The sequence below is a fragment of the Geotrypetes seraphini genome, chromosome 7, assembly GCF_902459505.1.
Source record: "Geotrypetes seraphini chromosome 7, aGeoSer1.1, whole genome shotgun sequence".
In the NCBI taxonomy this organism is placed as follows: Eukaryota; Metazoa; Chordata; class Amphibia; order Gymnophiona; family Dermophiidae; genus Geotrypetes; species Geotrypetes seraphini.
Genome location: NC_047090.1, coordinates 29,778,766 through 29,802,227, shown reverse-complemented (window position 1 = coordinate 29,802,227; position 23,462 = coordinate 29,778,766). Strand labels below are relative to the sequence as shown.

At 39.2% G+C, this 23,462-nt stretch overlaps 1 protein-coding gene across 4 annotated transcripts in view; it reads right to left on the bottom strand.

Annotated features, from left to right (window-relative positions):
• CEP83 (centrosomal protein 83) overlaps positions 1 to 23,462 on the bottom strand; it is a 91,782-nt gene that overhangs the window by 36,015 nt on the left and 32,305 nt on the right. For 3 of the 4 annotated variants that reach the window (XM_033952778.1, XM_033952776.1, XM_033952777.1), the window contains exons 6-8: positions 21,652 to 21,903; positions 6,864 to 6,995; positions 4,522 to 4,636 (exon numbers count right to left, since the gene is read on the bottom strand). In XM_033952778.1, coding sequence (XP_033808669.1) covers positions 4,522 to 4,636; positions 6,864 to 6,995; positions 21,652 to 21,903 — 499 coding nt within the window. Of the gene's footprint in view, positions 1 to 2,939; positions 3,453 to 4,521; positions 4,637 to 6,863; positions 6,996 to 21,651; positions 21,904 to 23,462 lie in introns of those variants that run through there. The other variant, XM_033952779.1, reaches the window with a different exon arrangement.

Genomic DNA, 23,462 nt, shown 5'->3' with positions numbered 1-23,462 from the left:
TAGCAAAATTTTGTAGTTAATGCGGTGTTCTACTGGAAGCCAATGTGCTTTGTACAATAAGGGAGAAACATGGTCAAATTTTCTTGCATTAAATATGATTTTTACAGAGGTATTTTGAACTATCTGAAGGCGTCATTTATTTTTTTGTTATGCCCCTGTAAAGGGCATTGCAATAATCAATGCAGGAGATCACTGAGTGAACCAGGATGTTCAAAGAGGATGGCTCAAGTAATTTGGAGAGAGATCTGATCATTCTTTGACAACAGACACAGCGTTTGACCACCGTGCTGATGTGAAGGTGATGGGTGAATTTGCTGTCCAAGGTGACTCCAAGCAATTTTAATGAGGAAACGATTTTGATGGGTAGAGATTTGAATTTGAGCAGGGCTTGAATAGATAGTCCCTTCTTTGAAAGGAAATATCATTAATTTGGATTTTTCAATGTTGAGGGACAACATGTTGGAATCTAACCAAAATTTAATTTTTTCCAATTTTTGGTTTATGATGGTTATCTCATCCGGATTGTTTAAGTCTATACGATGTATTAACTGAACATCATCCGCGTAAGCGAACATCGTGAAGCTGACCGATTGACCTAGAGTTAACAGAGGGGCCATGAAGACATTGAAGAGTAAGGGAGATAAATCAAACCCTTTGGGATGCTGTATTCATTGTTAAAGGAATCTGAGGAAGTTGCATTGAAAATTACTTTAGAGGACCGCTCTGTAAAGAAAGATGTGAGCCAGTCCAGAACCTAATCTATGATACCAATTTCTTGAAGACATGATAGAAGAAGTTTGTGGTCAATTGTGTCAAACACTTAGGAAAGATCTAAAGAGATAAGCAGAACTTATTGATGATGATCAAGATGATATAGTATTTTTGTAGTCAGGCCTATGAGTGAAAGTTCTGTGGAATGGTGTTAATGGAATCCTGTTTGGTGTGGGTGCAAAACTATGCTTTTTAAAGATGCTTTTGCAGTATAACCATCCTTTTAAGGATGTTTTAACTCCTTTTTTATCTAGACTCCATGGCTAGCTCAGCCATTCGGGTTGAGTTTCTTGTTCCCCTTTTTTGTTCTTTCCTATTTTTGTATTTCCCCATGTATAGGCCAAAGCCTATACATGGGTTTTACAATTCCCTGCACTGGGTGCAGCTTCCTTATATGGGGCGGCCTATCTAAAGACATCATAGATAAGCCGCCTCATTGGAAGATCAGCCGCGGAGTCCCCCGTACCTGCAGCTCCCTCCTGGACAGTTACCGGCTGCCTCGTTGCGGCCAGTGGTGCAGGTCAGGAGCATTCTTTTCAGCATCCAGCCATCCCCGCGCTGCTTCCTCGATGCCTGCGCCAGTTCTCACACGACCCGCAAGCCAGGCGAGAACTGATGCAGGCATTGAGGAAGCAGCAAGTTGCTGGCTGGATGCAGAAAAGAATGCTCCTGTCCTTAACTGCTGGCTGCAACGAGGCAGGAGGCAGCCGGCAAAGGTATTTACCGGGAAGGGGGGAGATGTATAGTCCATTTTAGGTTTTAAAATGCTTAGATAAGCCATGGCTGGTAACATGGGGTGGCTTATCTAAGAGTTTTAAAACCTAAATCTACATTTCCTGCGGCCTATACATGGGGAAATACGGTATTGATGGTAGTTCTTCCCCAAACTCTCTTGCCAGTTTGTTTTGGTCAGTCACGTTTGTCAAGATAGTTTGTTTCTTTTGATGTTTCTCTGATGTAAAGTCTTTGATGTTCATTAGTTCCCTGTATTTCGTATCTTTTTAATTATGCAAAGCCGCCTTGATTATGGATAAGGTGGGATGATAAAAAAAAAAATTTAAATTTAAATTCTTTATTCATTTTAAACCTTTCAAGTGTACAAAACTCATAATAACAACAATTAACAAATCACTTGAAAATCTTATCATTATACTCTATACACAAATAAGAATCCCTCCCCCCTCCCTCCAACCCTGTTACTAATTCCATCACATAACCCCTCCAATACCCTCCCATCCCCACTCTATATTAAATGGTGTATCTTCCATATAAAAATGGCATCTAATGCTCCCATATTTTAATAAAGCTTTTATAATTTCCATTTTGTACCGCTAGTGATCTTTCCATTTTATACAGGTGACATAACGAGCTCCACCAAAAATTAAAACTAAGTCTACTATGGTCTTTCCAATTATTAGTAATATGTTGAATGGCAACTCCCATCATGATCAATAAAAATTTATTGTTACACGACGATATCTGACTCTTTTTTTCTCATAGACATGCCAAATATCACAGTATCATAAGATAACGCTATATGATTTTCCATTAAACAATTTATTTGATCCCAGATTGATTTCCAAAAGGCCAAGATATAGGGATGATAAAATTTTAATAAACTTGGAAATTTGGTGGGGGGTTACCTGCAGAGTGCGACAGATACAACCCCAACAATAAAAGTGGTGATGGTGGGTAACCCGTGTGAAGCAACAGCAGATACCACCCCAACCAACTTCCTGGGCAGACTGGTGGACCCTGCAGGCCTCTCTATCTGCCTTCACTTACTATGTACAACAAACAACGAACCCATAATGTGCTAGGTCATCAGCTTGATGCTTGGTGCTGATGGTCTAGCACGTTATGAACAATTAACGATAACGTTTATGAGATAAGTATATCTCTTTATTGAGTGAATTGAAACTGACATTGTAATTTTGTTGTTTTGTTTTTTTTTTTGTAAATCTTTATTCATTTTCAAAAAATTTCAACAAGTGAACACTAAATATTCATAAAATACATTAATTAATCACTTGACAATCTTATTTGTATTACTTTAAATAACTAAATATAAAAGTCCCACCCCTCCCACCCAAATTCTTTAATAAATTTCCATTTTCAGAAACTCCAACAAGTGTATAATAATTATTCCAAAAATATATTAATTAATTACTTGACATACTTATTTGTTTTACTCTAAATAAATAATTATAAAAGCCACACCCCTCCCTCCCATCCTGTAAAACGTAATTTTGTTTTAAAAAAGGGGGATATCATCAGGAGACTGGACCTCTGCTTTGACATAATCACTATTTGAGAGAGCACATTTGGAGAGAATTTACTATTTTTAATTACATCCACACTATAAGGTCCAAAGATGTTTCACGCTTAATTCACCCTTCTGGGTTAAACATGGAGCTTACAACTCTTGGAACAGGATTTTTCTGCATGTGAGTAGTGAATACTGAAGACCTTTCCCTACCCGTTATGCATTTTTGATATATAATTCAACAGAGTGGCGTTTATGGGTCATATCTCTCAGTGAGCTCATTTCTGTTTTCTTCTGTGCATGCGATATTATAATAAGAACTACCCAGATCAGTTTATCTGAGGTTATTTATGCCCCTGCTCCACACATGATTTGTCCCAGGGGCCCAACAGGTGGTCTGCATTAAGAGCAGCATCTATAAAAAAGTAAAAATGTATCATAGAGACCAATTATTACTGCTTTGACATATATACTGTACAATGCACTGGAATAGGGTTGCCATATTTTTCTCCAACAAACCCAGACACATGACCCCGCCCTGTTCCGCCTCCAGCCCCGCCCTCACCAAACTTTCTCTCTTCTTCCGGATGAGTCCAGCCACGTCTGGAGGGCCTGGAGCATGCGCGGACGTGTGACATCACCCGCGCATGCTCAGGGGCCCTCCAGATGCGGCTGGAGCTCGTCGGGGTTTTTCAAAACCCAGATAAATGTCAGGTTTTGGAAAGTGCGTCCGGGAGCACAGACAGTCGTCTAAAAAGAGGATATGTCCGGGTTTTCTCAGACGTCTGGTAACCCTACACTGGCAGACATAGGGCTCCTTTTACGAAGGCGCTTTAGGGCCTGAAGGCGCGGAATAGTGCGCGATAAAATGCCGCACGCGCTAGCCGCTATTGCCTGCCCTTGAGCAGGCGGTAATTTTTCAGCTAGCACGCACTAATCCGGTGCGTGCGCTAAAAACGCTAGCGCACTTTCGTAAAAGGAGCCCATAGTCTTTCCAATGATAAGAGACCAGTCACTTAACAGCTGACTTTGAATATTATCCCCCACTGCCTCAAATATATTTTGAGTTTAATATATGGAACGCTGTAAAAAGCATTAAAACAGTCAAACAGTGGTATGTAACCCCTTTTACCTAATCTTGTTTAAATTAGAACGCTGAACTAAAAGCACAGCTTTAGGAGTAACATTTGAAATGATCATTCACAGTACATAAAATTCACACGACTGAGTCACACCTTTTCTTCAGGCAGTTCTGCTCACAAATTGGAGCTTTATGCATCAGAAAATCACAAACCCATTAGTCACTTCAGGCGTCTCTAGGGCATAAAGGGCAGCTGATAATGTGCGTCTGGAGACAGGATATGAATTAAGTGCCATGCAGCTCCTAAGCGTCACAGATATTACACTTTAAAATCTTGCCTCATGCTAGCTTTTTCTATGCCAAGCAATATGAGCACTCTGTTTAGGTCCAATTTCTAGCATACCATCCATTTGGCTCTGAATATTGTTCTTCTCCCTCTCGGTCTCACTCCTGCCTCTTGCTGCTTCCAGTTTCATATTCGTTATTTCTAGCTTGTGTGAATGTTTAAGTTCTTCCACCTGATGGGGACAAAATTAAAAATCAGGTCAGGGCCATTAACAGATTCTTCTGTTTAAAAGGATCTATGCCAGACAGACTGGAATTAATTTTGTGCCATTTAAAATGGCAAGAACTAAAACTGAGATAGTAGTCAAACTGGGAACTGGTGGAACCAGTAAGCTACATAGGAAATACTCAAAGGGGGCCTGCTGCCATGAGGGTTGGGGGGTTTGCAGAATTGACAAAAAGATATATCGAGTCACTGCTTGCCACTCAAGCAGCAAAACTAGATAACCAAATCTCCAATCTACTGATAACCACCCCAGACTACAAGATGTTCAGAAAAGAAATAAAAACTATACTCTTCAAGAAAGCCCTGAAACAGACTTAACATCACAAATACCTTCCTTCCTCCCACCTTCTTCCTGCCGCACAGATACTACCTAATCTACTCTCTACCTTCTCTAGAAATGACCAATGATCTTCCATTGTAACCCACAGTTTATAACTCTTTTGTAATCCGCCTTGAACTATATGGTAATGGCGGAATAGAAATCTCTAATGTAATGTAACCTTCTGTTTATGGGTCACCAATAACCGATAAGCCGTTTACTTTCTCCTGGAATTCTTTTTCGTAAGTATCTTAAGGAGATTTTGGGTATGACAAATTCTGATACAATACCGCTCACTTCTCTCTATTACATACCGAGAAAACAAAAAGTTTCAACCCAGCAGGGTGTGGACCAATTGGTCTCTGTTGATATAGACCCGACTGGATTTCTTGAAGATTCCCAAGAATACTATACAATCTAGATCCACTCTCCTGGTATCCTTCTTAAATGAGAGTGATAAGGTGTAGATTATGAAATTGTACTTTAAAAATAAAAATGATTTATTTTGTGGAGCTAAAATTCAAATATTTCCAGATGTGGCTAGATGAACTCAGCTCAGAAGGCAGGCTTTTTTAGCCTTGAAATCTAGAGTTGCGGAATGTGGGGCCACATTTTTTTTTTAAATTTCCATGCAAATATGACATACTGAGTTCCACCAAAAGGTATAATTAAGTTTAGTATAATCAGTATGTCATATTTACAAAATGGAAAGGGTGCTTGCCATGCAACAAGGAAATTATCACAAGTTTAAAAAGATTTGGGGGCCATTGATTACTTATTCTAATGATCAGACATCTTAAACACCTTGGTGTTAGTTAAGATATAGGGGGGGTGGGATTGGGAAAGATAATAATTGCTAATTGTATTATTATTAATAAATGGGTGGGTGGGAAGGGATTCTTTTATATTTATATATTTTAAGGATTATAAATAAGATTGTCAAGTGATTTGTTAAAAATTTTTCTGATTGATTATTGTACACTTGTAAGATTTGAAAATGAATAAAGAATTAAAAAAAAAAAAAAAAAATTTCCATGCAAATGTTTGATAACCTTTCAGAACAAAGATTATCGGCCTCTTTTACAAAGCCGCACTAGCGGCTGCTGCACGGCAACAGCCCCAAAGCCCTTTAAATCTCTATGGGCTTCGGGGCCGTTAGCGCAGCCGCTAGCACAGCTTTGTAAAAGAGGCTGTATATCTTTTGGGATACAATTCAGGTAGTAAAATTTCTTGATGGAAAATTATTTTTTCAATGTTTTTTAATTGTAATAAGATTATGAATCTAATTTCTTGGATTTCCATATCTTGTATATGTTTTTGGAAACTTTTATTCAAATTCTAATTAAAAAAAAAATAAGAGTCTCCTGTTCCCTGTGGCCTCCTGTATGTCACAAAGATGATGAGTGGTGACCTCCCCCAGAGGAAAGACTAAAGATGCTCCATTTAAACTCTCGAGGTGCAAGTAGGCCTGAGCTCAGAAAATATAGAGGTTTAAGGAAAGCGAGAAAAAGGTATAAGGGGTGGTTTTGAAACTTTTCAGATTTCTTTTTGCTAGTTTCAGCTTCGTTGTTATAACAAAAGTAAGTTGAGGTTGATAATGTAAAAAAAACACTTTCAAGAGGGAGATTTAGGTTTAAGAAGAGAATTGGGGTTTGTGACAGAAGAAATTTAAAAAAAAAAAGAAGAGATAATGTCACAAGACAACAAAATTGTATTTCTTCCTGGGTTTAGCTAGGGCAGCTGCTCCTTTAAAATCAATAGTTTGATTAACTCACATGACTCCAAGTTCACTTCTTCTATAATATATGCATTTTTTTTTTGTCTTAATGCCACTGGAAACAAATAAGGCTCTTACTTTGCTAGTCAAGGTATTGATTTCTCGTTCTGCTTTGTAAAGCTTGCTGGTAAGTAGAGCATTTTGTTCATTTGCTGTCTTGAGTTCCTTTTCCAGACGGTCAAGCTGTAGTTTAACAGACTGTTTTTCTGACTTTAACAAAGGAAAAAAAAAGGAAAATGTAATTATGAAAGCTAATAGATCCTTATTATGGACTATTAATCTCATTATGCATATTTCAAAATGCACAACATATGTTCTGGTATATATCAAACAGCACCTGTTTAGTATCAATCATTCATAATGAGAGCATTTAATCAACTATATTTGATAGTGGATCAAGTCTTTTCTTGTTCCACTTGCTGTTCTCATTTCAGTGTCTTATATTTGATAAGCATTGCTTATAGTGACCCTCAGAAACACCACCTGAGACTCATTCATTGTCTTAGGTTTTAAGTGCTGTCTCCTCATCGGGGCAGTTATAAAAGCATAGCTCTCTCCAGATGTGTTATATAATATAAATAAACTAGTCTTTAAGTCCGTTACATTAACGGGTGCTAGAATATATGTCTGTCTGTCTTTCTTTCTTTCTGTCCCTCTCCCTGCCCCCTATTCAGCAACATTTCCCTCCCCCCCACCACTTCCCTGTGCAGTAGCCGCAGCAGCATTCCCTCCCCCTCCCTTTCTTGTGCAGCAGCATTTCCCTCCCCCACCCTACTTTCCTGTGCAGCAGCATTTCCTTCCCCCCCCCACTTTCCTAGGCAGCAGCCGCATTCCCTCCCTCTCCATTTCCCTGTGCAGCAGCATTTCCCTCATAAGAACATAAGCAGTGCCTCTGCCGGGTCAGACCAGAGGTCCATCCCGCCCAGCAGTCCGCCCCCGCGGTGGCCCAACAGGTCATGACCTGCCTTAATCACCAGAAGGGGCCCCCTTGCCCCCTAGGTTTCTCATCGAAGTCCTATCTTCCCATCAATGTCCTAACCCTCCGGCCTTGCACCTGCACGACCTTGTGAGCTGTCTATACTTATGCAACACCCCAGCACCTCCCTCAGTACCCCACGATCCCCTTTTCCCTCAGGAATCTGTCCAATCCCTGTTTGAATCCCTGTACTGTACTCTGCCGGATCACTTCCTCCGGGAGCGCATTCCATTTGTCCATGACCCTTTGGGTGAAGAAAAACTTCCTTGCATTTGATTTGAACCTATCTCCCTTCAGTTTCTCTGAGTGCCCCCTCGTACCTGTCGTCCCTTTTAGTCTGAAGAACCTGTCCCTGTCCACCCTCTCTATGCCCCTAAGTATTTTGAAGGTCTCTATCATATCCCCCCTGAGCCTCCTCTTTTCCAGAGAGAAGAGCCCCAGTTTATCCAGCCTCTCGGCATATGGGCAGTTTTCCAGCCCTCTTACCAGTTTCGTTGCCCTCCTTTGGACTCTCTCAAGAACTGCCATGTCCTTCTTGAGGTGCTGCGACCAATATTGAACGCAGTATTCCAGATGTGGGCGCACCATCGCTCGATACAGCGGTATGATGACTTCCCGCGTCCTGGTTGATATGCCCCTCTTGATGATGCCCAGCATCCTGTTGGATGTCTTCGAGGCTGCTGCACACTGTGCGGATGGTTTCATGGATGGATCCACTAGCACACCCAAGTCTCTCTCAAGTCCGGTGTCTTCCAGCAATCTCCCCCCCATTTTATACTCGAACAACGGGTTCTTTTTCCCTATGTGCATGACCTTGCATTTATCTACGTTAAAAGCGCATTTGCCATTTGTTTGCCCAGTCCTCCAGCTTATTGAGGTCCCTTTGCAGTTCCTCACACTCCTCCCTGGTCCTAACTCTGGCGCAGAGTTTGGTATTGTCTGCAAATTTTATAACCTCACACTTTACCTCTGTTTCCAGGTCATTGATAAATATGTTGAGGAGTAGCGGCCCCAGCACCGATCCCTGCAGCACACCGCTCGTGACTCCCTGCCAGTCAGAATATTGGCCCTTTACTCCGACCCTCTGTAGTCTACCTGACAGCCAGTGCTTGATCCATCTGTGTACATCCCCGCCCATCCACAGCTTCCTAAGCAGCCTTTCATGTGGCACCTTGTCAAAGGCCTTTTGAAAATCGAGGTAAATGATGTCTATGGGTTCCCCTTTGTCCACCTGCCTGCTTATTCCCTCAAAGAAGTACAGAAGGTTTGTCAGGCACGACCTTCCCTTACAGAATCCGTGCTGGCTTGTCCGCAGTAGGCCATTTTTCTCGATGTGCTCGCAAATGCTGTCCTTGATCATTGCTTCCACCATCTTCCCTATAACTGAAGTCAGGCTCACCGGCCTGTAGTTCCCGGGGTCACCTCTCGATCCCTTCTTAAAGATAGGTGTGACATTCGCCAGTTTCCAGTCCTCTGGTACCGCTCCAGTTTTCATGGATAGGTTGCAAACATGCTGGATTGCGCCCGCTATTTCCTGACTTAGTTCCTTTAGAACCCTTGGGTGGATCCCGTCCGGTCCCGGTGATTTGCCGCTTTTCAGTCTGTCAATCTGCTTGAGGACATCCTCCCGACTTACCTCTATATGCCCCAATCTTTTGGCCTGCTCCCCACTCATGAGCTCCTCTGAGTCCGGTATATTGGACGTGTCCTCGCTCGTGAAGACCGACGAGAAGAACGTGTTCAACCTCTCAGCTATCTCTTTATCCTCCTTAATCACTCCCTTCCTATCCCCATCGTCCAATGGCCCCACCTCCTCTCTCACTGGTTGCTTCCCCTTTACGTAACTGAAGAATGCCTTGAAGTTTTTCGCCTCCCTGGCCAGCCCCTCCTCGTATTTCCCTTTTGCTTTTCTAACCTCTCGGTGGCATTCCTTTTGGCATTTCCTGTGCTCCTGGTGATTTTCCTCCGTTGGCTCCCTCTTCCATTTCCGGAAGGACACTTTCTTGTCACTGATTGCCCTCTTTACTTCAGGTGTCATCCAAACCGGGTCTTTTGACTGCTTGTTCTTGCGGCCTTTCCTGAAACTGGGGATGTACAGTTTTTGCGCTTCCTGCAGTGTGTCCCTGAGAAGGGTCCAGGCGCTCCCTACAGTCTCCATCCTAAAGCCGTTCCTGAGCTTCCTCCCCACCATTTTCCTCATAGCAACATAGTTCCCTTTCCTGAAGTTGAGCGCAGTCGTTGCGGTCCTCCCCACTATGGGTGACCCCCTTTCTAATGTGAATCTGATCACGTTGTGATCACTGTTGCCTAGTGTTCCTCCCACTTCTACCCCTCTTGCAGGCCCCCCTAATCCGTTAAGGATGAGGTCAAGAGTAGCACCCCCTCGCGTCAGTTCCTTGACTAGTTGCTCCATGAAGCAGTCCCTCACAGCTTCTACGAATCCTGCTTCCCTCGTGGAGTTGGAGTGTCCCGTACTCCAGTCTATCCCCGGGTAGTTGAAGTCCCCCATCACTGTTACACTTCCAGTCCTGCATTCCTGTCTCAGTTCTGCTTCCAAGTTGTGTCCTATTGTTTCTGACGCACCAGGCGGGCGATAATACAGCCCCAGCTTTATGTCTGCACTCTTCTTTCCCGGCAATTTGACCCCTAGCGATTCTAGCTCCTCTGCCTTTGTTGCCGTATCGATCCCAATCGAGTAGATATAGTCCTTTATATACAGCGCTATGCCTCCCCCCACCCCACTTCCTTGTGCAGCAGTAGTAGCAGTATTTCCCTCCCCCTCCACTTCTCTGTGCAGCAACAGCGGCAGCTTTGAACTTAAAAAATAACTTTGGCCAGGGAGTGTAAGGGAGCCGGCCAGACCACAGAACATTACCTTGGGGTCTGCGAATGTGGGGCCGTTGTATTTCCTCCCAAGCTAATAGAACCCTAAGTGCGCATGCACACTCCTTCCTGCCACGGACCTACGGATCACTCAGGTAGGAGTGCGCATGCGCGCTTAGGGTTTTATTATACAAGATAAATAGGTCAGCTTAAGGTTATATTAAAGTGACTGGTGACTTATCTTATGTGTGGGCATCCGTTGAGGGGTAACTTAGCCAACATGTTTCACCAAACACTTTTATCAAGGCTATAACTCCCTTTGTTCAATTCCACGCTGCTCTGTTCGACCACGGTTTATGCTAGATAAATCAGCCACTTTAATATAACCTTAAGCTGAACGATTTATTTATTTATATTATATAACACATCTGGAGAGAGCTATGCTTTTATAACTGCCCCGATGAGGAGACAGCACTTAAAACCTAACACAATGAATGAGTCACAGGTGGTGTTTCTGAGGGTCACTATAAGCAATGCTTATCAAATATAAGACACTGGAATGAGAACAGCAAGTGGAACAAGAAAAGATCTGGTATATATCAAAGCACAATAGTAAATAAAATATCAGACAATCATTGGACAGAGTATTCTTTGATACTAATGATCCCTTTGACTAATCTCACAATAAAATGGGGTGCTTTGCAGAGACTGGTCAACAGGAAGCTTTTACAGGACACTACTACTAGTCCTTCAGATATTTCTGGAGCAGGTATTTTGAAGATGACTTCTTTTAATGAAGATTTCCTTGCATGAGGATACACCTCCCATTAGCTGAAAGCTGAGCTGCTATTTTAAAACAACCAAATTTAGCCTGTGAGATTACTGAGAACTATTGACCAGTCAAGCCTTCTTTTTTTGACTAAGCATAGTCTTAAAATTACATTTTAATGGGATACCTGTGTTTTATCAGACATAAACCATAAAGCACAGTTATTTACTGTAACATGTGTTATCCATGGACAGCAGGCAGATATCCTCACTGATGGGTGACGTCACCGACGGAGCCCCGGTATGGACCACTTTAAGTGCACTTAAAGTGGCAATGCACTTAAAGTGGTCTGTACTGGGGCTCCGTCGGTGACGTCACCCATCAGTGAGAATATGCTGCCCGCTTGTCCTGGGATAATGGTTTTCATTCTGTCCACAGGCCATAGACACTGTTGCTTTCAATAGCTGATTTGGTGGAAGAGTAGTCTAATGGTTAGAGCACCAAGCTGAAAACCTAGGGAACCAAGTTGATTCAAAGTATCAACACAAATAACCTTGAAGCTCTATAAACATGTGTTCATATAACAACTAAAAGAGCTGGAAAATAAAGCAAATGGTGAAGACGCTTAAATACAGAACTGTTACTACTCTTTAAAATGGAGGAAAAAAAGCCTCTCAACCCTGTCGGGGAGCTATCCCTCCTCACAAATTGAAAGGGTAATAAATTTATCAGCTCAAAAAAAACCTCAAAACCATTTAAGTAAGTCAATTTCATATAGTCGACACTGTGTTATGAACTAACACTAAAAGAAGTTTGCAACACTTATCCAAGTGTTAAAATTGACAAGATGTGGCCTAGCAGCCCCAACGATGGCCAAACATTTCGCCTTGTGGCTGCTTCAGCCAGTAGACAGAACTGGACCTAAAAATTGCATATCTGCAAAATAAGTTAGACTTCATTCATAAAAATGAACATTCACTTTTTGGTGGAATTCATTATGCTTGTGTTATAAATACGAGAAAATGAATTCTGAACAAATGGGTAATAATAAGTTGTTTAAACTGACATGGGGTCCGTTGACCAATTTTATTAATTTTAATTAAATGAATTATTCCTCTATTACTGGTTTGATTTGCACATCCAGGGAAGGGGAGTGGGTGGGAGGGAGAGGGATATTACATTAGGATTTGTTTATTAATTACATGTATGTACTGTTGTATGGTTTTATTGTATACATTGGAATTAGGGTGGGTGGGAGGGGGAGAAAATGGTTTCTCATGTATTTATTGATGGATGTAAGTGCTGTTTTTCAAATTTTTTGTTATGTATTCCTTTATGCACTGTGTTTAGAATGAAAAATTAATAAAGATATATAGATAGATAGAAAGATATACTGTATATATAGATATCTATATATAAATAAAGAACATTTTTAAACTTTACTGTTCTTCACACACTTGCAAAAAAAACACTTGAAAAGGATCTGCTTCGTGCTCAAAGGGGCTACGCAAAGATGGCTGCCAAGTCTTTGACTTCTCAATGTAAAGACCGCCGAACTTACAGTGTAACTAAGTAAATCTCTATTTTATATACATAGTAATAGATTGACAGCCATCTTTGTCTAACTCCTTTGAGCACAAAGCAGTGCCGTTTCAAGTGTGTTTTTGTGAGTGTGTGAAGAATAGTAAGGCTTAAGCATGTTCATCTAACTTATTTTGCAGATGTTCATTTTTAGGTCCAGTCTCGTCTGTTCCCTGAAGCAGCCGCGAAGCGAAACGCTTAGCCATCTTTGGGGCTGCGGGGCCACATCTTGTCACTTTCAACATTTGGATTGTTACAACTTCTTTTAATGTTAGTTCATAATGCAGAATCGACTATATGAAATTGACTTGCTTAAACGGTTTGGATGTCTTTTTGAGCCGATAAAGTCATTACGCTTTCCAGTTGTGAGGAGGAATAGCTCCCCGACGGGGTTCAGAGGCTTTTTTCCTCCATTATAAAAAGTAACACTTCTGTATTTAAGTATCTTCACCATTTGCTTTATTTTCCAGCTCTTTTAGTTGTTATATGAACCGAGTTTGATTCCCAGCGCTGTTCAGCCACTGCATTTTCAGCAGAAACTCTCTCCTCCGTCACCGGGAAGGGGTAAAACGCGTACCTCGCGGATCTAAACCCGCACGTCCTTAAAAACCTGAAGTCCATGCCACTTGTAGTTAGTTTCTGGCTCTGACAGACCTCTATGACAATTTAGCGCTGACGGATCCGTCTCAGCATAGGGAGGGAAAAGTATTAGGATCCGTCAGCGCTAAAATGTCATAGAGGTCTGTCAGAGCTGCGGACCTCAGATTTTTAAATTTACTGGGGCTGCAGGAAACCGGTTTAAAGGATTAGTTTTAGAGCCACTCCAGGTCTGGCTCTGACAGACCTCTATGACATTTTAGCGCTGGCGGATCCTAATACTTTCCCCCCCTATGCTGAGACGGATCAGTGGCACGGACCTCAGATTTTTAAGGACGTGCGGTTTTAGATCCGTGAGGTCCGCGTTTTACCCCTTCCCCCTGTCACCCCACCAGACCACCCGTAGACCCTCTCGGGGGCAAAACAAACTCCACTCATTCCTGCCCCGTGCCGCAGCCATCATCCTTTGCTTTTTATGGAGCTTGCGCAAAGCTAATTATAATGTCCATGGACCAATGAGGTTTTATTTTTCTGGCCCACCCAACATGGATTTATTTTCTCATTTGGGATCATGACCTACGATTTGGAAAGCAAATAAAAAAAAAAAGAGAACTGCAGAGAGATGATTACAAAAAAACCAAGGGCTCCTTTTACTAAGGTGCGCTAGCGTTTTTAGCACGCGCTGAAGATTAGCGCGTGCAAACCACACGCTAAATGAAAAATACTAATGCAAGTTCTAAGGAGGCATTAGCGTCTAGAGTGCGCCAAAACCGCTAGCGCACCTTAGTAAAAAGAGCCCCAAGTTTTTAATCAGTAAATAAACAGTTCGTACCCAAAGAATACGGTCCACATGGGGTTATAAACCAGGACCCGACACGGTCCGTGTTTCGAAGAACACTCCTTCCTCAGGGGTCCTAATGTAAAAATGTGATCAAATCACATGATGTGTATCTCTGCGGTTCTCTCTCTTGTTTGCTGTTCAACATGGATTTTTTTTTTTGCTTGCGTTTGCCTTCCTACAATTTGGAAAGCCCTGCCTTAAGATCCCAGTTGTTCTCTGTCTTTCTCTGCCAGTTGCCCTTTTCTGAGCTAGTATTTACTGCTCCCAGTGATCTAGTTACTAATCCCAGTAGGTTAGTGGTATAATTTTTGCTAAGCATATACAATCAGGCATCACAGAGAATGGCTGTAGATTCGAAAGGAAATTCTAGCAAACACAACAGGGAGACGTCTGAATTTGTACAAGAAATCAGTTCAGTTGTGCCAGTGCAAACTGAAATGGTGTGTTGCTGAACACAGCAAAGCCACTGCAAAGGAAAAATTTGTACCCTCATGAACCCTTTAAATCTCTAGACACTAAAGAACCGGCCTTTATTCATAAACTTCTTTTGTTTTAAGTTTTTTATTCATTTTTCATATAACAACAAGTGTACAATCTAAATTCATACAAATTCATTAAGTATACACTTGACATTCTTTCATACCTTACTGTAAATATAACATTTCATTATATACTCTTTTACTATAATTTTTCAAAAGCATATAATACTCATATTCATAAACTTCTTATCCCGCATGAACCAACACGAGTCCTAAGATCCTCCTTGCAGTACCTTCTCCATATACCATCATTGAAAATTATTGGCTCACGTCGGGCTACTTCTTTCGCAGTTACAACTCCTACGATATGGAACACCCTACCTCTGTATATCAGGGCAGAAAAAAACTTAACCAAATTTTTTTTTTTCCAAATATTTTTTATTTTCTAATTTTTCATAAAGTGTACATAATAATTAATTACAATTTATAAATACATATTATCACTTTTATATCTAATATATTATATATCTGAATTTGATTTTCCCCCCTCACCCTCCCCCCTCCCTTTCATTACTTTAATATAATATTTTAATTTTCAAATTTTTATAAAAAGTATACAACATATTAGAATACTATTGATAAATATTCAATAACTTTTTTATATCTAATACAATATAATCTAAACAATTTTTATCCCATTTCCCTCCCCCCACCCTTTTATTACCTTTTTTTTCATACGTTACATTTTGTATAATATATTATAACATACTATGTATAAATTAATTTTTCTTACCCCCCCTTTATGTGTGTCATAAAAAAAAAAGATCCTTAAAAAAAAAAAAAAAAAGAAAAGAAGAAGAAAACATCATATTATTTATTCATTATAGTATTTTGTCAATGGCCCCCATATTTTTATAAATTTAATATATGTCCCCTTTTGTACTGCTATTGTTCTTTCCATTTTAAAAATATGACATATTGTATTCCACCAAAATGTGTAATTTAGGTTGTTGTAATTTTTCCAATTGTTAGTTATATGTTGAATGGCAACCCCTGTCATAATTAATAAAAGCTTATTATTTTCTGGTGAAATTTGACTTTTTTTTCTCATCATTGTTCCAAATAAAATTGTATCATATGATATCGCAATATGATTTTCCATTAATTTATTAATTTGTGGCCAAATTGAATTCCAAAAAATTTTTATATAAGGACAATGATATAATAAATGATCTAATGTCCCTGGTTCTAGATTACAATGCCAGCATCTATTAGACTTAGAACTGTCTAATTTTTGCAAACGGGTAGGGGTCCAAAAAGCTCTATGTAATAAAAAGAACCATGTTTGTCTCATAGATGCTGACACTGTACATCCCATTCTCCAAGACCAAATTAGTGGCCATTGAGATGCATTAATTTGATGTCCAATCTCAATGCTCCAAATGTCTCTTAGACCATTTTTTGGTTTTTTATTTACATATCCAGATATTAATTTATACCACAATGCGGCTTGATGTCCTAGGAAGTCTGCTTTAAAGCATAAGAATTTTAAACTATATTGATTGTTTAATGATTTCCATTCAGGGAACCCAACCTGAATGGCCTGCTTCAATTGCAACCATTTAAAACTTTGTGTTTTATTGAGACCAAATCTATGTTGCAATTGTGAAAAATCCAGCAGTTTACCTTCTGATATAATATCATCTAGAGTTCTAATGCCTGCATTAATCCAGTTCTTCCAAAGGATTTGAGCTCCGCCAATTTTGATCTTGGAGTTTATCCATATGGATTGATTAGTTGATTTGTATATTGGGATGGGTGTTAATTTATCAATAAATCTCAATGTTTTCCAAGTATCCATTATTATTTTATTTTCTTTGTATCTTTTAGGTATATTAATACTTGGTAGATGAACTAAATTTAGGGGAAACATAAGGCGCCATTCCAAATATAACCAATCTGGTGCATTATCTATAAGTTCTGGGAGGATCCAATACATACCCTGACGTAGAATATAGGCTTGATGGTACCTATAAAAATTTGGAAAATTTACCCCTCCCTCCTTAATTGATTTTTGTAAGGTTACTAAAGCTATTCTAGGTGTTTTACCAAGCCAAAGAAATTTTGTTAAAATTCTATTAAGCTTTTTATAAAAGGACCCCTGAAAATAAATAGGTATCATACTCATTTGGTAGCAAACTACAGGCAACATCATCATTTTAATAGTTTGAACTCTTCCCCACCAAGAAATATGTAATGGGTTCCATTGCTCACATAACTCCGTAACTTTTTTTAATACATATTTTTCATTTTCTTTTACAGTATCTTCAATTGTTTTTTTAACTTGAATGCCTAGATATTTAAATCCTTCTTCTTTCCATATGAATGGAAAAGTATCAAATAATCCTTTTACACAGTGAACATTCAGAGGTATAATTTCAGATTTATTCCAATTAATTTTATAACCTGAAAATTTGCCAAACTTATCAATTAATTCCAATAAAGAAGATAAGGTAGACTCTGGATTTCTCAAATAAAGCAAAATATCATCAGCATAAGCCGAAATTTTATATTCCATATCTGAATATGGAATACCTTGTATCTCCCTCGTTTGCTGTATTGCTAATAATAAGGGTTCTAATACAACATCAAATAACAAAGGAGATAAAGGACAGCCTTGTCTAACTCCCCTCTGCAATTGAAAACCATCAGATATCATATTATTAATATTTAATCTTGCAATCGGGAAGCTATACAAAGTTTTTACCATTTGTATAAATCCAGAACCTATACCAAACCATTCTAAAGCCTGATACATAAAATTCCATTCTACCCTATCAAATGCTTTCTCAGCATCTAATGAAACTGTAAAAGCCGGTTCATCCATTTTTTTTGACAAGTTTAGCATGTGAAATAATAGTCTAGAGTTATTGGAGGAATGTCTTTTAGCAACGAAACCCGTTTGATGCATATCTATAATATGTGGGAGAGCTTTGGCTAATCTCAAAGCCAAAATTTTCGCTAAGAGTTTATTATCAACATTTATCAAAGATATAGGCCTGTAGTTTGAAACCAAAGTAGGATCTTTATTTGGCTTAGGCAAAACAATTATTATTGATTCAGCCATAGTACCTTTTATATTACCTTTTATAAGTTGTGTCTGATATAATTTTAATAAATGTGGGGAGAGGATATTTTGAAATGTTTTATAAAATTCTACTGTGTAACCATCACCACCTGGAGCGGATCCAACTCTAAGAGATCTCAATGCTGTTTCTAATTCTTTTAATGATATAGGTTCTTCTAAACTTCGTTTTATATGATCAGGAATTTTAGGTCCATTAATTAAATCTAAAAATTTTTTTCCATCTTTTTGTTTCTCCAAATAAGGTTCGGAAGAATATAGATCCTTATAAAAATTTAAAAATTGTTTTAATATTATATTTGTTTGATTTGTTATTATATCATTATCATCTTTTATTCCATTAATATTAGTTCTCCTTTTTTTTGCCTTAAGATAATTTGCCAATAATTTTCCCGCCTTATTGGAATTTCCATAATACACTGCTTGCTTAGAAAACAAATCCTTTCTTATCATTTTTGAAGTTAATTCATTATATTTACATTTTACTTTCAATAGAGCTTGCAAAACTTCATATTCCCATTTACTTATCAATTTAGCTTCTAATATTTTTATTTCTTTTTCTAATTCTATATATTGTTTTTTAATTTGTTTCCTAATAAAAGCTGAATATGATATAATATTACCCCTCATAGTTGCTTTAAATGCATCCCATATATTCTCTATAGATGTATCTTCCACTAAATTTATTTGAAAAAATTCATTAATTTGTGTTTTAAAATTTTCCAAAAATTTGTCATCCACAAGCAATGCATTATCAAATCTCCAAAGAGGTCTATTATTTTCTAATTGATCTAATTGTAATTCTATCCATATTCCCGCATGATCCGAAATAATAATAGGATCAATGGAGGCTTTAATCACCTGTTGCACTTTATTTGTTGAAACAAAAATATAATCTATTCTTGAAAATGATTTATGAACCTGTGAACAAAATGAATATTCCTGATCATTAAAATGAAGAATACGCCATATATCCTTCAAGTCGCATGATCGAACTAAATTATCTAGACCTAAAGATTTAATATTTTTACCTGGTTTTTTATCCAATAGTGGATCCATTACAGCATTAAAATCTCCCGCCACCACTAAATTAGAGGCAGCCAGTGGTAATAACATATTTTGTAGCTTTTTGAAAAATTCTGATTGATTCGAATTAGGGGCATATATATTAAATAACGTCAGGGTATCATTTCCCATACCTATATCGATATGTATCCATCTTCCATGTGGATCTGAACTTTTTACCTTTATATTGGCCATACATTTTTTATTTATAAGAATTGCAACCCCTGCTTTTTTACCCACTGCTGGAGCAAAAAAACATTCCTTTATCCATCCACCTGATAATTTCTGTGATTCCTTTATATTAAGATGGGTCTCTTGCAGACAGTAAATATCTGCATTTTGCTTTTTTAAAAATGTTAATATTTTTTTCCTTTTAATTACATGATTCAGGCCATTGACATTAAGAGAATATATTTTAAAAGACATTATACATTTTAATACTTTTCATTATCTTATTCTTCTTCTCCTCTTTCATTTCTAATATCCAAAAAATTTTCTTCATGACACACATATTTAACCCTAATGTATCTCCCTTAATTATTCTTTTAAATATTCTCCTTATCCCTCCCTTTCCCACCCAATACATTGGCTGCTTAAGGATACACATTGGAACTGTAATCCAAACATTCTCCCCATTCCAGGCAATCAATATTTAATATTTAAACAAATTTCCCTTCTATCTATCTATATTGATCTTTTATATCTTTAATCATTTTCCATAACATTTCATTAATGTATCATTTTCCATTTAACAATAAGTTGATTTGTATTTCCTTAGTATTATGATTTCAACATATAATTATTTTAAACATATATGTAGTGTATTATTTAATAAATTTCCTATATTTTGTTCTTTCTTTCTATTATTATTGTCTTTTCTTTGTATTGTTTTCCTCCTTTTCTTCAGATATTTCAAATATGTCATATTTTCTAATTTTTCATAGAGTCTTCAAAACCATCTTAATGTTCTATGTTAAAATATCATAGGTTCTGGTTTAGAGAGAAAATCTTTTAGTTTTTCGGGATCTTCAAAATATAAGGATTTGTCACCAGATGAAACTCTCATTTTCGCCGGGTAGTATAGACCATATTTAAATCCTTTTTCTTTTAGTAGAGGTCTCATGTCTAGTAGTCTTTTTCTTTTATTTGCTGTGTTTTTGGCAAAGTCTGGTAAAAACCATAATCTTGATCCTTTATAATTTAAGTTTTTATCTTTTTTTGCAGCATTTAGTATCTCTAGTGCTTGTTGGTATCTCAACATTTTGAAAATTATTGGTCTTGGTCTGTTTTTATTTTCTAAATTTTTAATTGGGATTCTATGTGCCCTTTCAATTTCAATTGGTTGTTTCAAGTCTAATTGTAGTATTTTTGGAATTAAATTTTCAAGGAAAAGGATAGTATTTAAAGGGAAATTTAAAGACTTACCTTTTCCAAGATGCAAATGACTTCTAAATTGATATTAAACATAGTCAGAGCTGCTCGATAATTCTAACTGCCTCCCCTTCCTATCGTGGTCTCCCCTTTTTTGTATTCTTTATTTTTAATTTGTCGTTCTCCCAACTTTCCTAATTGTTTCTGTCAGTCAAGTGTTGTTAAGTGGATATCTGTCAATTTCGTCTCCCTTTTTTAATATAATTTGTAAAACGTTTAGAAATCTTGATTTGCATTTAATCAAAATTTTAATACACTTGAAACTACTATATCATCACAGTGTTTACAAAGTGTAGGCCTTTTTACTTTATAGAGTAGCCAGTGAGCTTGTCTCAAATGGCGGATAGTAACACGGGGCTGGGAGGCCCTCGTGTGTCCGCAGGCAAGCTGGGAGGACGGTTAGGTTAGAATAATTAGCTTAGGAGTAGGGGAGGGGTGCGCGCTAAAAGGCAAGAGGATGATTGGGTAGTTTAAGGAATGCGGGGCGGGCCGGGGAGCAGATAAACCGGGACCTTGGAGGACTCGGTTTGTAGCAGGTCCTCCAGGGCGTTTTTTGTCCCACCCGCCCACCCTTTGGTTGGTGGCTCTAGTGGCTTGGGATGGCGGGTATCCCGAGCTACTGGGTGCTGGGGCTCATCCGGCGATGAGCGGTGGGCCGGCTGGGAGCCGTGCCTTGGGGTCAGGTGACCCGGGTTAAAGGGGCATGAGGTCATGCCACCCCTCAGACGCTTGCTGTTGGTGGCGGGGTCGGGGGCAAATGCAATGTTTACAAGGGGTAGCTCGGGAGGAGCTTGCTGATGTTAATTTAATTAATGTTCATTATGTTAAAGATGTTAATTTATGCAAAGTTAATTTATTGGTTATGGTGATTTAAATAAAGAGCTGCGGCTATATACCATAATAAAGCGTGTTGGTTTTATTTTAAGGGGTGTAAGGGGAAAAAGGGGTGTTTAGGGACAGCAGCGGGGACTATCCAGATCCCGCTGTTAACAGTATTCTGATGTGCAACACCATTTCTTAATCATTAGCTTTAAAAAAGAATTATTAAAATGTATCCATCCAACTCACAGCCCTGAACAAACTGTCCTGCACGCCCTATTAAACTATGAAATGCAGCTGCCAGTGATTGTCTACGGGGAGACAATTAAAACAGTCTTACCTCCAGAGACCTGATCGTAGTCTGCATCTCAGCCAACTGTCGCACCTGTATTCTTTGAACATTTTCTGCCTGCATCCCAGAGTTCTCTCTCTCGGCTCTCAACTCTGCAACTTCAGCGTCTAATCCTTTCACTTTCTGGTGCAGCTGAGCCTTTTCCCGGAGCAGCACCTCCACTCGCTTGCTGTCTCGTGTGGGGTCCACACTAATCAGCTGCTTATGGAGCTCCTCTTTATCTTTTTCCAGTCTCACTATCTGAATGCAACAGAAAGCATGGGAATCCGTTAACTTTTATCTACTAGCACAGGGATCAAGAAACGTTTAGCAGCCAATGCAAAAATTAAATACATGTACGACAAGTTATTCCTTTAAAAAGTTAGCTTTACATTTCTGTTTTCTTTTAATTGCACATATTCAAGTGAACACAACAACCATAAGAAAAAGCCAAGCCGAGTCAGACCGATGTCCACTGAGCCTTCAGCATCCTGTGTCTGGCCGTGGTCAATCGATTGCAAGTATCTGCATGCGTCTGGAAGCGCTATAGAAATAATTAGTAGTAGTGGTAGTGGTAGTGCTAGAGCTCAAACAACTAGATAGGCTATTTGGCCTTTATCTGCCATCATGCTTCTATGTTATCCCAGGAAAAATAAGAGTTCATAAAACTAAGATAGGACTGAAATAGGAAAAGTTGGACTGATGGTCAAAATATTTGCCCGGTAATTTGGGGAGTTACCAAAAAAAAATCTTACCTTTTGAATTTCTTGTTCGGAAAGCTGATCCTAGGGAAGCAAAAAGAGCTTGCCCATAATCCTGCTGCCTCATAGCACTATATCCAGGGTCTCATATTTGATTACCATTCTCCATATTGGTTTATAAAGAGGAAAGGACACTGAAAAGCTTGGCTTTTAAAAGTCAGGACCCCCTCCTGCACAAACACATTTGCCACCTGAAAAAAAATCAAAGAATAATTTTTCCCACTGAAACAGCCTTATTATTGGCGGTTCAGTCCCCTTGGAGAAGGAAATTTCCAGTTCTTTGGGGAAAAGGCTCCCTAGAGAGAAATGTCCCTCTCCTCCTCCACGTATTGCCGATCATACACTAAGGCTTGACCAGGAATTGGGCTCTGAGCTCCTAAGTCAAACACTACCTCAGGAGCCAGGGGAGGTGGGGAGGGGATTTCAATCCATTTTAGTCTACTAAGGGATGCTCTTCTGTTCATCTGCCTGCCCGGGGACTTTAAGCAAGACAAAGCACCTCCTGGAGACGGCCTGTAATCTTTTCAACCAAGTGCTGCCCCAAGAGAATAGATAGGGCCCCCAAGGCCTTGAACTGCCTCTAGCCCAAGAGATCCTTACTCTTCCAGGGGCCTAGCCAAATCACTCTCATCAAGGCCTAGCCAAATCACTGTGCCATGCTGGTCAGGAGACATGCAGCTTGATCCCAAAATGGCTGAAGCTTCCACCTGCAGGAAAGTGACTGAAAACATGCCAGCCGAAAGTTTGGCAACCATAGCGCGCATGTTGTATACTAGCATGTTGACAAAATCAGCTGCAGCTTGCCTTGCTGCATCCCGATCAAAGGCAGGACACAAAACTTGCAGCACTGCCCAGCTGGTGCGCAATGCATACAGCACACTGGTAGCCTCATCCAGGCAGGCTTGATTCGGCCTGGTAGGCCTAAACAACTTCCACTCTTGGATGTCCAGAACCGACATCCTCTGATCCAGCTTAGTTCTTTCTTCAGCACAACAGACTTATTTCTCTCTTATTCTCAACAGGAATCAATACAATACACTACTACTACTACTACTAATC